The 12,324-nt window shown below is 36.6% G+C and overlaps 1 protein-coding gene across 1 annotated transcript; it reads left to right on the top strand.

Annotated features, from left to right (window-relative positions):
* The first annotated feature begins 79 nt into the window (after nucleotides 1-79).
* Nucleotides 80-4,610, top strand: LOC132111000 (pleckstrin-like). Its single transcript, XM_059518162.1, has 9 exons — nucleotides 80-281; nucleotides 1,204-1,359; nucleotides 1,449-1,630; nucleotides 1,843-1,934; nucleotides 2,131-2,315; nucleotides 3,106-3,210; nucleotides 3,445-3,528; nucleotides 3,604-3,676; nucleotides 3,921-4,610. The coding sequence occupies exons 1-9, from the start codon at nucleotides 240-242 to the stop codon at nucleotides 4,058-4,060; spliced, it is 1,059 nt and encodes a 352-aa protein (XP_059374145.1). The 5' UTR covers nucleotides 80-239; the 3' UTR covers nucleotides 4,061-4,610.
* Nucleotides 4,611-12,324: the final 7,714 nt, after the last annotated feature.

The raw sequence follows: 12,324 nt of genomic DNA, 5'->3' as shown, positions 1-12,324 counted from the left end.
TTATCATTAAACACAAGCATATCGTTTGCCCTCTGACTCATTTGTGTGTGGGCTGAAAACACAAAGGAAACTAGCTGACCATGAAGTTGCCTGTCAGAGAGTGTGCAACTTCCCTTTCATCAAAATGTGTCTATAACTGTCAACTGAGGTTACACGTCAGACACAAATTCGTCTGAACTGTATGGGTCTTACATTCACCACTCCCTGCAGACCGAGACTCACTGTTTTACTTCATAGTAATGGAACCAACAACAATCAGAGAAGGATACCTCGTGAAGAAGGTAAGACTGAGCTTTATCCTCCATTCATCTGTGATTCTGTGGCTTTTCTATGATGTGCTTCAGGGTTATAGAGCATTACGTTTTCTGTAAAATGTGTCAGTGTCAATTTCACTGGTGACCTTAAAAGGATATTTTACTGCCAAGTAAAAAAAAAAACTCTTTTATTTAAAATCACTGGACTACGTGAAAAGAAACGGCAAGTTGTTTCCGTGTTCATCCAAACACCATCTTCAGTTGTAAAACTGAACATTTTATAACCTGGATGTTTTAGAAAGTCATGAATGTATATAGACAAAATTATAGATTTTTTTTTCTTTTTTCAGATTAACCCAAAACAGCATTTGGCTAGGTGATCAATTAATTAAAGTTTTTGAGACTTTGGCAGTATCTTGCAGTGCACTGAACAATTTAGTTACAAGTATCAAGGCAGGCTGTACTCTTTTGGTTTTTAAACATGCACCATGACAATACCATGGTTGATAGTGCTGATATTTTGTCATGTTTTTCCATGAAGTTGTTCTATTTTGGGAATAGAAGTGGAAACACCCTCCTTTTGGAGCATGTTTAATACATTTCATTTTTTTCACACAATTTGGATTGAACCCCTAATAGCATTTCATAATATTCCTGTCTTTGAGAAGCACTGGGACCTGCATCTGAAAGTATAGTACAAATCAACCCACAACTGTGTGTGTGAGCTGAAATACAGAACTGAAAATGGCCTAAATTGAATGTTTCCACTTTACTGAAATTCTTTTGCATACTGAAATTCAACCAGTGTTGATGCAATGCTTCATATCAAACAATATGTTTCTTTTAGCTGGGGATTTGTTTATAGCTCAAGTCTACTACTGCATTTGTATTCAGCATTTGCTTTGGCCATTTCAGGAAGCTACAGCGCTGAAAGGTTCTTGTTTTGCAGGGGACTGTGCTCAACTCATGGAAGGTGTTGTGGGTGGTGTTAGCAGACGATGCCATTGAGTATTACAAGAAGAAGACAGACAACAGTCCGAAGGGAATGATCCCTCTGAAGGGTGCGAGACTGACCAGCCCGTGCCAGGATTTCACTAAAAGAACGGTGAAGGAATCACACATCTTTAATACCAGTATACTGCTGACATATCTAGAGTTTTTCATGAATATCTTTCGTATGCTTTTTCTGAACAGCTAGTGTTCAAGGTCAGTACAGCTAAGAACCAGGACCATTTCTTTCAAGCGACCCACCTTGAGGAGAGGGAGCTTTGGGTTAAAGATATCAAGAGAGCCCTCACCTGTTTACAGGGAGGCAAGAAGTTTGCCAGGAAGTCAACGCGCCGATCCATTCGCTTACCGGAAAATGTTAACCTGAGGTATTATTATTACACAGTGATTTCAGTTATAAAGCTTCAACAGATTTGAAATATTTGTCTGTTTTGAATTCAGCTCACCTTATGCAAACTGTTCACTTTTTATGACTGAATAAGAGAGAGGCTGCATTCAGCTAGAAACAGATGATAAGTAAAGCTTTAAAGACCCTGCTGTAAATGATAAACCTGTTGGTCTTTGTTCTGTCTGTCTGCAGTGAGCTCTATGTTTTAATGAAAGATCAAGACAGTGGAGTTAAAGAGCTGAAGGTAGAGAAGGATAAAAGGCTGTTCAATCACTGTTTCACAGGTAAGATATTCACTTCAGCTCAAGTGGTAAAATGAAAAACTAGTCCAAACCTGTCTTACTTCTGAAAAGGAGAAGTATTGCCTTGACACAGCACCGGGGTGTTTTCCCCAGAGGAACAGCTCTGTGTAATCTCTGTAATCTCTGTTTTTGTGAGTGTTGTTGACCTGTAAATGTCTTGTGGTGGATCCGCTGGTAGGAAACTCAGTGATCGACTGGCTGATTTCTGAGGGGAAGGCCAGAAACAGAGCCGAGGGACTGATGCTGGCCACCGGACTGCTGAACGAGGGTTTCCTGCTTCCCGCCGGAGACGTGTCCAAAGACGGTGCAGAAAAAGGAACAGAATGTGTTTTCCTGGACCAAATTGAGGCTCTTTATTACTTTGTGAGTTACTGGCTCTATTCCAAAAGTCAACTCACCTTTATTTCTACAACGCTGTATACAATACAAAGCAGCTTCGTAGTTATAAACAGGAAAATAACAGAATCAGTAATGCAGACCTCATCAAATATGTTCTACAAAGACAATTGTGTCACTATTCAACTCGGTTGTCAATGTTGCAGTATTCATCAATTATATAACAAACTTGATTCAGCTATATAGCAGCTCTACAGAAGACAATGCTGTCATTATACAGTGCAGTTCAATTGAAGATTTGTTCATATTTGGAGCCATCGAATTGACAATATTACTGAATATCAAGTATCCCATATCAAACCCCATCGAAGCAAGCCAAGTCGATGGAGCAGTTCTCCTCCAGCTAAACACGCTGCATGACAACTCAGATTTGGGGATTGATATTATTTAAAAAATGTTGCATCCAGCTCCTTCTGCTTGAAGATCAGGGAGCTGCCTACATAGGCTGTATTTTAAGACATCATTTAAAAGGCCCTATACTTTGCAGAAAAGAAATGTAAACTTAAATATCGATGTGTTGTATATTGTAAATATATAATCATATATATTCAAAATGCATTTTTCTTCATCTTAGCGATATGCTAAAGCCTAAGTATGCTCAGAAGAGCCTAAGTAGGGCGTTCTATGAAATGCTTTTTGCTTTGGAATAGAGCTATGTAATATTTTCCATTCTGGGTGACCCTGCACTTCATACACAGGGCATGTGTCTGTGACGCCAGAGCTGCTGTTGAGGTTGTGCGTGTGTGTTGATCTGCAGGCAGATAGTGGTTTCTTTTGTGAGGGTTACTCCAGCGATGAGGACGTGATCTTGAAGGAGGAGTTCAGAGGAGCCATAGTCAAACAGGGCCTTCTGCTGAAGCAGGTGAGCACTGAACAGACGCACGATGAAGGAACGCCAGTCAACCAAGCAATGCTGGTGTGAACGTGTCTCACTAACCCTGTGAGCTCAAGCATATGTTCCAACCCTAAAATTCAAAAGAAACATTTGTTTGATTGAGCAGGCATTGATTTGAATGCTCCCTTCTTGTGAAATATAAATATTTATAAGCATATGAGATATTAGATGTTCTCAGACATTTCTTTTTTTTCTACACAGGGTCACCGGCGAAAGAATTGGAAAGTCAGAAAGTTTATCCTTAGAGATGATCCTGCTTATATCCACTACTATGATCCCACCAAAGTAAGTTCCTGGCATCTCTGAAGACTTTGCATGTAATATTAAATCAGTTTTGGATCATGTGTGTGTCTCTGTAAGGGCGAGGACGATCCTCTCGGCTCCATTCATCTGCGTGGCTCAGTTGTGACGGCGGTGGAATACGTGCCTGATGGTATGATGACTAAACACATTTTACCATCCAAATAGAATACAGTACACTTCAAAAGAGTGTAATCAGACCAACTAAGATTTGTGTTTTAAGGCCAAAGAGTTCAAAAGTTATAACAAACTGAACTGGTGGTTCAGAGACCTAAGAGTTGGCACCTTTAATGCTCAACAATCATAATGATATATCCATTGTTAAGGATTTATACAATGAATTAATAGAAACGTTTCTCTCTTGTAAACACCTGCAGTCAAGAGACAGGTGGTGGATGGGAATCTCTTTGAGATCATCACGTCAGATGAGGTACACTACTATCTGCAGGCAGCTACAGGCGACGAGCGCAAGGACTGGATCAAAGCCGTACAGAGCGTCGCCAAAATGGGAAAATAACTGTATTCGCTCCATACAGTGGTCTGGAGAACAGCAAACACACTTGTTAGAGACTTTTTTTGTCCACCCACTAAATATCCCAAAATCTCCTCTTCAGCATTTTCTAAAAATAAAAATTCCATTTCGTTGTCTCTTCACCTTCCACATTTGCACAAAACAAAAGGCTTTCTAACAATCATGTGACACGGGTTTCTCAATTTAAAACAAAACAAAAACCTCCCACTGAGTTCGAGACAGGATGTGGGTGAATAGTTTCACCAGAAAGTGGTGTGAATGGCATTGATCCGCCCGTCCAGAGCTGTCCTGCATTTTCCTGTTTTCATTTCAACTTCTTGTTTCTCTTCTTGAGTCGGGCTAGATTTAGAGATGTGACAGTCTGATAGGTGAGGTGATGTAACGGTCTCTAGATATCACAGCTCTACCCTGCTCACTGTCCTGATCCTCAAACCTACAACCAGATATACTTTACAGCTTCATGTTAATATATACACTGTGTTTTTATTACACACATCTATTACACAATACAATAAAAATTATATAACACCTTTAAGTGGGTTATATATGTTAAAGGTGCACAGTCTGGTTAGTTGAATTGTGAGGAGTGTAGTGTAGCCTACCTGGAAAGCTTGTTGTTTTTTTAGTTTCTGCAGATTTATTGTACTTTTGTGTGTGGTTTGGTGCTGATCTTTAGTACTGTATTCCTGATACACTCTGAGAAAGCAGAGCTTCGACTGAAGCGTTTGCCTTTTTCACATCACCAAACAACACTGGGCTACTCGCATATCAACAGAGACTGCAGCCGAGCATCGACATTAAGTAACAGCTTTTCAACATTTTGAAGCACCAAACTACTAAATGCACGTTTAATATGAGACTCGAACTCAAAATGTCATGACCACCTAACGTGTTCAAACTAAGTTACCAAAAAAAGGACAAGCTATCCAGGAATTAAGTGCAAATCAGTAGAGCTCATGGTGACCCTGTGATTCTGATATCAGGGTGTTTTCAGTATGCTCAATCTGCAAGACTAACTCCATTACACTTACACATGACTTAAGGGTTGTTATTTTTTTATTATTATTTATTAGATTTTGTTTTACAATCACTAGGACCAATTTTTTAATACTTGGGTCATGCTAGGCTTCTACAGTAATACCATACTGAGATATATTCTAAAAGATGAAATAATTTCAGAACAATCGGATGTAGCTGTTGTTTTTCAGTTTCACTTCATCTATACAGAAGTGGACACATGAGGAATAGGAACCTCGCACTGTAATGTAAATATGGTCCATGTGACATTTACTGCAGTGAATTCTAACATTAGAGAGTGTCATTCTTGTTTTGGAAAAAAAGAATACAAATGAAAACAATGTGTTATGCTACCTGTTTGTGTTCTGGAATAATGGCTTGATTTGAGACTCTGTAAAGTGTTTTGGTAGTTTTTGTACAATTTGAACGTGATATTTATATCTGTTCCAAGCTGAATAGTAGCAATAATATACATGCAAAAAGTAGCAATAATATGCATGCAATGATATATATATTGCATTTATAGAGCCAAATAAATAATGTCATAAAAATAAGAAGATTAAAAAATGTAACTACATTCCTATGTGTACAGTAGGTGTGCATGCAGATACATGTTTAAGACACAAGAGGACAGTAAAGGTCCAAAGAAAGAAAGAAAGAGTTTAGATATCTTTAATAATAAAATAATATATAATATTTAATAAAAGCAATAAATGATATTTTAACATATATTCATATAGGAAAGCTGATGATAATAATAATACCTTTTTAATTACTGTTTTTCAAATTAAGTCAGACTTTACGAGCAAAAAAAGACTTCTTTAAAAAATCTTACTAAAACTTTTGAATGACACAGATGGCCACTAAGTTCAGTTGTAAACTCATGGAGTCTATAATAATTCATGCATCAATTTATTAAGTGCCTATACTGTGACATCAAGAGCATTTTTGTATCGTTGAAGCCACTCCAGTTAACCACGGAAAGGAACCAATCAGAAATAAGAAGAAAAGAGCAGTGATAGTACATTCAGTTCTAACTGCAGCACTGTCAGCATCTAGTAGCTTTTTAAATGCAATACATATTTAAAATGAGATGTTGTCATAGGATCACATTAAACTCAGAATGGCATATGATGTAGTGCTGATAAAGAATCATATAACACTCCTACTTAAGAGTATGTGATATTGCTTATATTTGGTTAGGATTACAATAATACTGCAGTTTGCAACCCTCAGGAAGCACTTGCCACCCATGTTTTGGTTTTCAGACAAGAATCATAAAGCTCCTGCATCCCCAATTAAGAGTTAAACATCAAATGTAAAGATGGAAGCCCACACACAACCATAAACTGGATCTGTCCATGAGCGGATGCTACAAGTTTATTAAAAAGCCGTTTTACCAAGTGGTTATTTTCTGTATGCACAACACAACATCTGTGCAGATGTCTTTTATGTGTGTCCAGGATCAGCTGTTTTTACCCAGAGATGTTTAAAGCCTCAGGCACACAGACGATACAGAACGCTCACATTAAAGAACCCAGCGTGAGCGGCTCTCAGTTCAAAGGTAAGGCATCATTATAACATCATCCCCTCTGAACGCTCTGGGAGAATGTATGTGTTGACTTCTTTCTCACAGAATCATTGTTATCTTGTGAAGGCATCACCCACACAGCTCTGTATCTGATCTCATGCAGTCTGTATGAACCGACATCACATGGGCTGCAGGCACTTAACTGTGCTCAACCTGAGCTGACCGACCCACACCTCTGCCTGTATATTCAGATGCTTTTCTTTGAACAACTTACTTTGTTTTATTTTTAGTTTAGTAAAGCATTCACCTACAAAATACTCAATGTTTTAAACATGCCTGACTTACTTCTTTCACTGCACACACATAAGGAATATCCTTTAAATTTGTAGCAGCCAAAAATACTGAGGACATTTATTTTGGTTACACTTTATTTTGATAGTCTACTTTAGACATTCTACTGAATATAAGTAACTTAGCAACTACATGACAACTCATTCACATTAATTTGCAACTACATTATTTTACCTTCATTTTTCATTTCAATGGCTTTTAGGGGATCTGTAGAAAAGTTGAAAAGTAACATTAAAAATAGTGTAATGTTCTCTGTGAACCCATCAATCACTGACCACCCCAGTAGTGAACCATGTAATATCTGTCTATGGGTTTTACCTGATTTTCATTTACAGTCATTTTTTTATAGACATTTGTATAATTAAATGAAGGCGTAGTAGTTATTATTATATTGCCTGTTTAGCCAAGCCCTCCGTAAAACAAACGAAACCCAGCAAATTAATAAAAGAACCCATATTATACAGACATGTCATATTTAATGCTATTTGATGCTATATTTGTAAATACATGGAGCATCACTGGTTTTATTAATTCTATGATGAATATGTAGATTTTCTGCGCTCCAGTATGAATGAAAAAGACATTATAGCACTAAATAATTGCCAATCCAGAAAAAAAATATACTTCTCTTAAAATAAATTTGAAGTATATGATAATTCATGTTTTATTACATTGTACAGAAGTGTACTGGAGTTTTAATTAAAGGGCACTATAGTTTTATAAAATAGCATTTTAAATTTCATATCGCAAACTCTGATTTACCAAGCCACCAGAACTGAACAGAACCAAAAATCATGGTAAAAAAAAAAAAAAAAAAAAATTTTTTATATATATATATATATATATATATATATATATATTTATTTTTTCAAGGTTGTCAGGTCAGTGAACCTGTGCCATCTACAAACCTGAATATTCCAGAGACTTGAGAGAGCTGTTGTCACGTCCCCAATTTTCTTTCTTGTTAGACTTTACGTCTAAGTTTTGGTTGTTTGGTTTCCTGTAGTTTCAGGCTGCATCTGTAAACTGAGGCTGCTGACTGGATGCTTCACTGCATTATCAGGCAGTTACTAATAAACAAAAAAAGAGTGAGTTATGGTGAAAACTAAATTATGACAACACTAATTTTACACTAGAAATGAAACCAAAATTTGATTGAAAAGTTGATTGAAAAAACTAAGTTGGTCAAACACACCAACTGACCACCACCCACAACTTTTAGACTCCGCCTTTATTTATTTTAGCTCATCTGTCATGGATTTGAATGCATAGGAGGATTGTAGGACAGCAACAGCAGAAAGGGCTGTATCTATGCTGCCTTCAAAAACTGCTCAGCAGAAGGTATCTTAAGAGGCAGGAAGTGAAGCTAACATTGGATTTGGGTATGTCTTGGTTCCTTAAAATGTAACCTCAGAAAGCAGCAGTTTCAGATTTCAGATGTAGCCCTGGTGTTAATTAGTTCCTTGATAGCCCTTCTTTCTACTTTATGAGGTCTTGATTGTCTGTCTTAGTGGTTCATCTTGGTTTGGCCTGTTTCCCACTTGATTTTAAGAGATCTTACCATGGCTCTGTATCTTCATTTGTCTGCAGACATTGCGATTCATAATTTGATTCAGAAACTGAAAGCACCTCCCACCTTACTGTTATGAAGACAAGGGTGTTTCTTGATCTTCAGCACTTGTGTGCTCTGTTTTTGTTTCAAGGGGATGAACTACCTTCCTATGATTGAGCGTTTATCATCAGTGCCATTTGACATGACTAAATGAAATGCCTAAGAGACTCTTAAAACGTGCATGTCAGTGTAGGCTGGCAAAGTACTGATTTTCTCATGCATGTCTGATAAGACAAGTACAGTATAACCTCATATTCTGCTGTTATTGAATCACATGATTGTTCATGATAAATGTATTTCCCCCCCCTTTTTTTGGACTGTGTTTATGTGGATAATATTTATATATCTTGTAGTTTCAGGCTGCATCTGTAAACTAAGGCTGATATATATATATAGATATCAGCCTGAGATATGTATAAGTTGTTGTCTGATGAAAAATAGATGTGGTGGGAATGTTGTGCAACTCTGCTGTTACTAGTGTGCCTTTACGACAGCAAAACATACCACTGGAGACAATTTTTTTTCTTTCTTTATTGACTTTGTTTGTGTGGGTGTATGTGCTCTTTTACATTTGAAATGTAGCATCAACAACAAAGTTGAAATATTACCATTTCCTGCTAAAACTGGTGCTTGAAAAAGAGGCCAATTACAATGAAAGAGCACCAGAAAGACTTTACTATGCAAATATTGTAATGCATTTCTATTTAATTTTAAGTTTGAATGGAATCTTTATTTTAATTGAAATGTAATACTTTGAGAAATATGTTTGAGAAATATCAATAAATTTAATATTTCTTGGAAATATCAATACAATGCTGCCTTTAAACAACATTACAATATTGGAAAACTAAAATCATCATTCATTCAAAAGCCAGCACAGCACTTTCATGAATGCCTGAACACCCATTTGCTGTTATCTTTGCTGAAGTACAATACTGAAAAAAGGGATTTTTTTTATTATCTCTTATGAAAGGATTCTCGTGAAGTGGCTTAACACAGCAAATGCTCTCAGCAAGTGTTCAAAGTGAGATGAAAGGGGTGCAAACATGTATGCTTGTGAATAGTCTCTCTATAATACTAAGATTCATGCACAGACTTAAAATGCAAAAGGACCAGACAGACTGCATTGAAGAGTTTTTATATTGGAGAATAGGTGAACCTTGATCTAAAGTGTAGACAGAATTCATTTAGTATCATCACTTATGTCAGATTACTTTCCTTGCAGAAATATTCATAATTTGATTAGTTATTTGAGCTAACCCTTTAACAAACGTCTCAGCTCAAATCTTCCCAGGTCTTGTTTTAATAGATTTGTCCTCAACTTACAATAACAAGGTCATCTTTTTCACATAATTTTTCAATGGAACTTCTGAGTCATAAATACTAAGAAATAGATACAAAACACGTTATCCCAACAAAATCCCCAAATACTGGAAAAACAAAGAATTCCATATTAAAGAATGTTGCTGAGATGTTAGGGGTTTGTGGGTTCCTAGCATGCACTGCAGCATGAATAAATTATGTGGTTAGGAATACCATTTTGCTTTTTACTGACTTTATTTAAACCTTTGTTGTTGTTTTGTCATTATTGGTAGTTGTTAGTTGTGTTGTGAGGATAAAAACTCAGAATTTCACACTGTTGTCACCAGCTGCGTTTACATGGACCGTACTTATCCGATTGTAATAGGACTAGAAGCACAAACAAAATAAAAAGCTACATGTAAACAGGTCAATCGGATTGAATTGGACAGATCCGATTAAAATTTTGATCGGATTGTAAGGGGTGGTTTATTCCTTTTGTAATACGAGCGAGAGGACAAGTATGCACTAGATTGGATTGAAAACCGAAACTGGAAAGTACTGCGCATGTGCAGTAACAAAAAAATAGCATAATGATGTGTGAAATTAGCTGTTCTTCCTGGTGAATAAAGTGTCATAAATTAGTGTTTAATCAACTCCCCTTTCACTCAGCCTCTGTGAAGTGGAGCAGGACAATATCCACCAGTCCTTGTTCAAGACTCTCATCAACAGATGACTGGTTTTGGGTCTATGTATATAAAACTATATCCCAAATATCTTTGATTTGTGAGATTTTTGCTTGTTCAAAATCATCCATTTATAGTTCACTTCATTCATTGGGTTCAATGTGCTGACTATGTTTACATAAAGATGACAGTGCCATATTGAATTGAATATTGTTTTACTGTGATTTGATTATCTTTATTGTGTACACCCAATTAATGTGATTTATTTTGTTATATAGCAGTCAAGTCTCACTCACACTCCTGTACCTGTAGAATTATACTGAGAAAATCTTTACTAAGTCCAGAAGGTATAAGAAAATGAAAGTAGAGAACAGTAATGGAGAGGACATTAAGACTGAGCAAAAGCTATATTTTGTGTGCCGTCAAACACTGAGACTATGGATGTATATTTTCTATCTAAATTCATCTATACAGTGTTGCACTTTACTTTGAACATGTTCCAGTCCTGTTTGGAAAATAATCAATATGGCTCAACCTTGCTGCATTAAAGGTATTCCATACTGCTGTCTGCTTTTATTATAATTTTTCTGGTTGTTTTTTCTGAACAGACACTGAGAGTAACATTGTTGGCAATTGGAGCAAACTGGAGAACTCAATATGAAAAAAAATTGGTATTTAGTTTTTTCGTTTATTTTATTGTGGCTGACATGTTTATCATATTATTTTCCTTAAATGTACATTTTACTGTAGAGTTAGGACATCCCTTACGAAAAAGAAGTTTATTCAAGTGTGCTATTATTATACTTCTTTTAAACTAAATATAGGAAAGTATGCTTTTATTTTACTTTATGTACTTCTCAGAAATAGGCTTTATGTACTTCCTCTTAAAATTGCACTTAAGTATACTTGACTTTTACTTAGTTTAAAGTGTTTTAAAAAAGAATGCATGACGCTAGAATAAAATGTAGCCTGTATGTGCAGTGCTGGGAGTATTCCAGGAAACCCCTAATCTATATCGACTTGATTTGGGCCACCAAAGGGTAACCTGACACATCTGTTTGAACTGTGAAAAAGGGAATAAAAAAAAAGTGGCACAATGATTGTTCATTCATTTTTTCTTAACTTGTGTTCTGAAGATGAACGAATGTCTTATGAGTTTGGAACAAAATGAGGGTGAGTAATTAATGACAGAAATGATGAACTAACCCTTTTTTTCTTTCTTTAGATAGTTGTGTTTTCTAAAGTTGTAAATGTACAAGTACTAATAGTCATGTTCAAATTATTATTAAACATTGCTTAATAAAGTAAAGCATGAACTACTACTGATTTCTATTCATTGAATACCTTTAACATTAGGGGTTTACTGTACAATAAGGTAACCCAAACCAAAAAATATGGTAGCCCATATATATATCCGTTGTGACCCATAAGAGCCCTAGATAAGTACAATCCGGGCCCCATCATTAACCCATATGGGTGGACCCTTGTGGGTCCTAAATGGGATCTACCTGGGCTACCCATATGGGCTTGATATGGAGCCCACCAAGAGCCCATAATCAACCCATCTGGGCTAACCCATGTGGGGCCACCATGGAAACTGAGGACAAAATTAGCTGGGTCCCAGTTGGGTAGCCCAGATATCAGCCCAGGTGCAACCCCTTTGGGCCCCACATGGGTGTGTTGGCTGGGACATGCAACACATGGGTTTTTGGCTAGGTTTAAAACAGAAAAAGAGCACCTTTAGATAAACGAG

The sequence above is a fragment of the Carassius carassius genome, chromosome 30, assembly GCF_963082965.1.
Source record: "Carassius carassius chromosome 30, fCarCar2.1, whole genome shotgun sequence".
Taxonomy (NCBI): Eukaryota; Metazoa; Chordata; class Actinopteri; order Cypriniformes; family Cyprinidae; genus Carassius; species Carassius carassius.
Note: the sequence above shows the minus strand (reverse complement) of the source record. Positions and strands in the feature narration are given on the sequence as shown.

Bases quoted from the DNA above. Each gene is read 5' to 3' on its own strand.
- LOC132111000 (XM_059518162.1), top strand. From the start codon at position 240: ATGGAACCAACAACAATCAGAGAAGGATACCTCGTGAAGAAG. The intron at 1,631-1,842 runs GTATTATTATTA...GTCTGTCTGCAG, and splicing joins CCGGAAAATGTTAACCTGAG to TGAGCTCTATGTTTTAATGA. The intron at 3,529-3,603 runs GTAAGTTCCTGG...TGTCTCTGTAAG, and splicing joins ACTACTATGATCCCACCAAA to GGCGAGGACGATCCTCTCGG.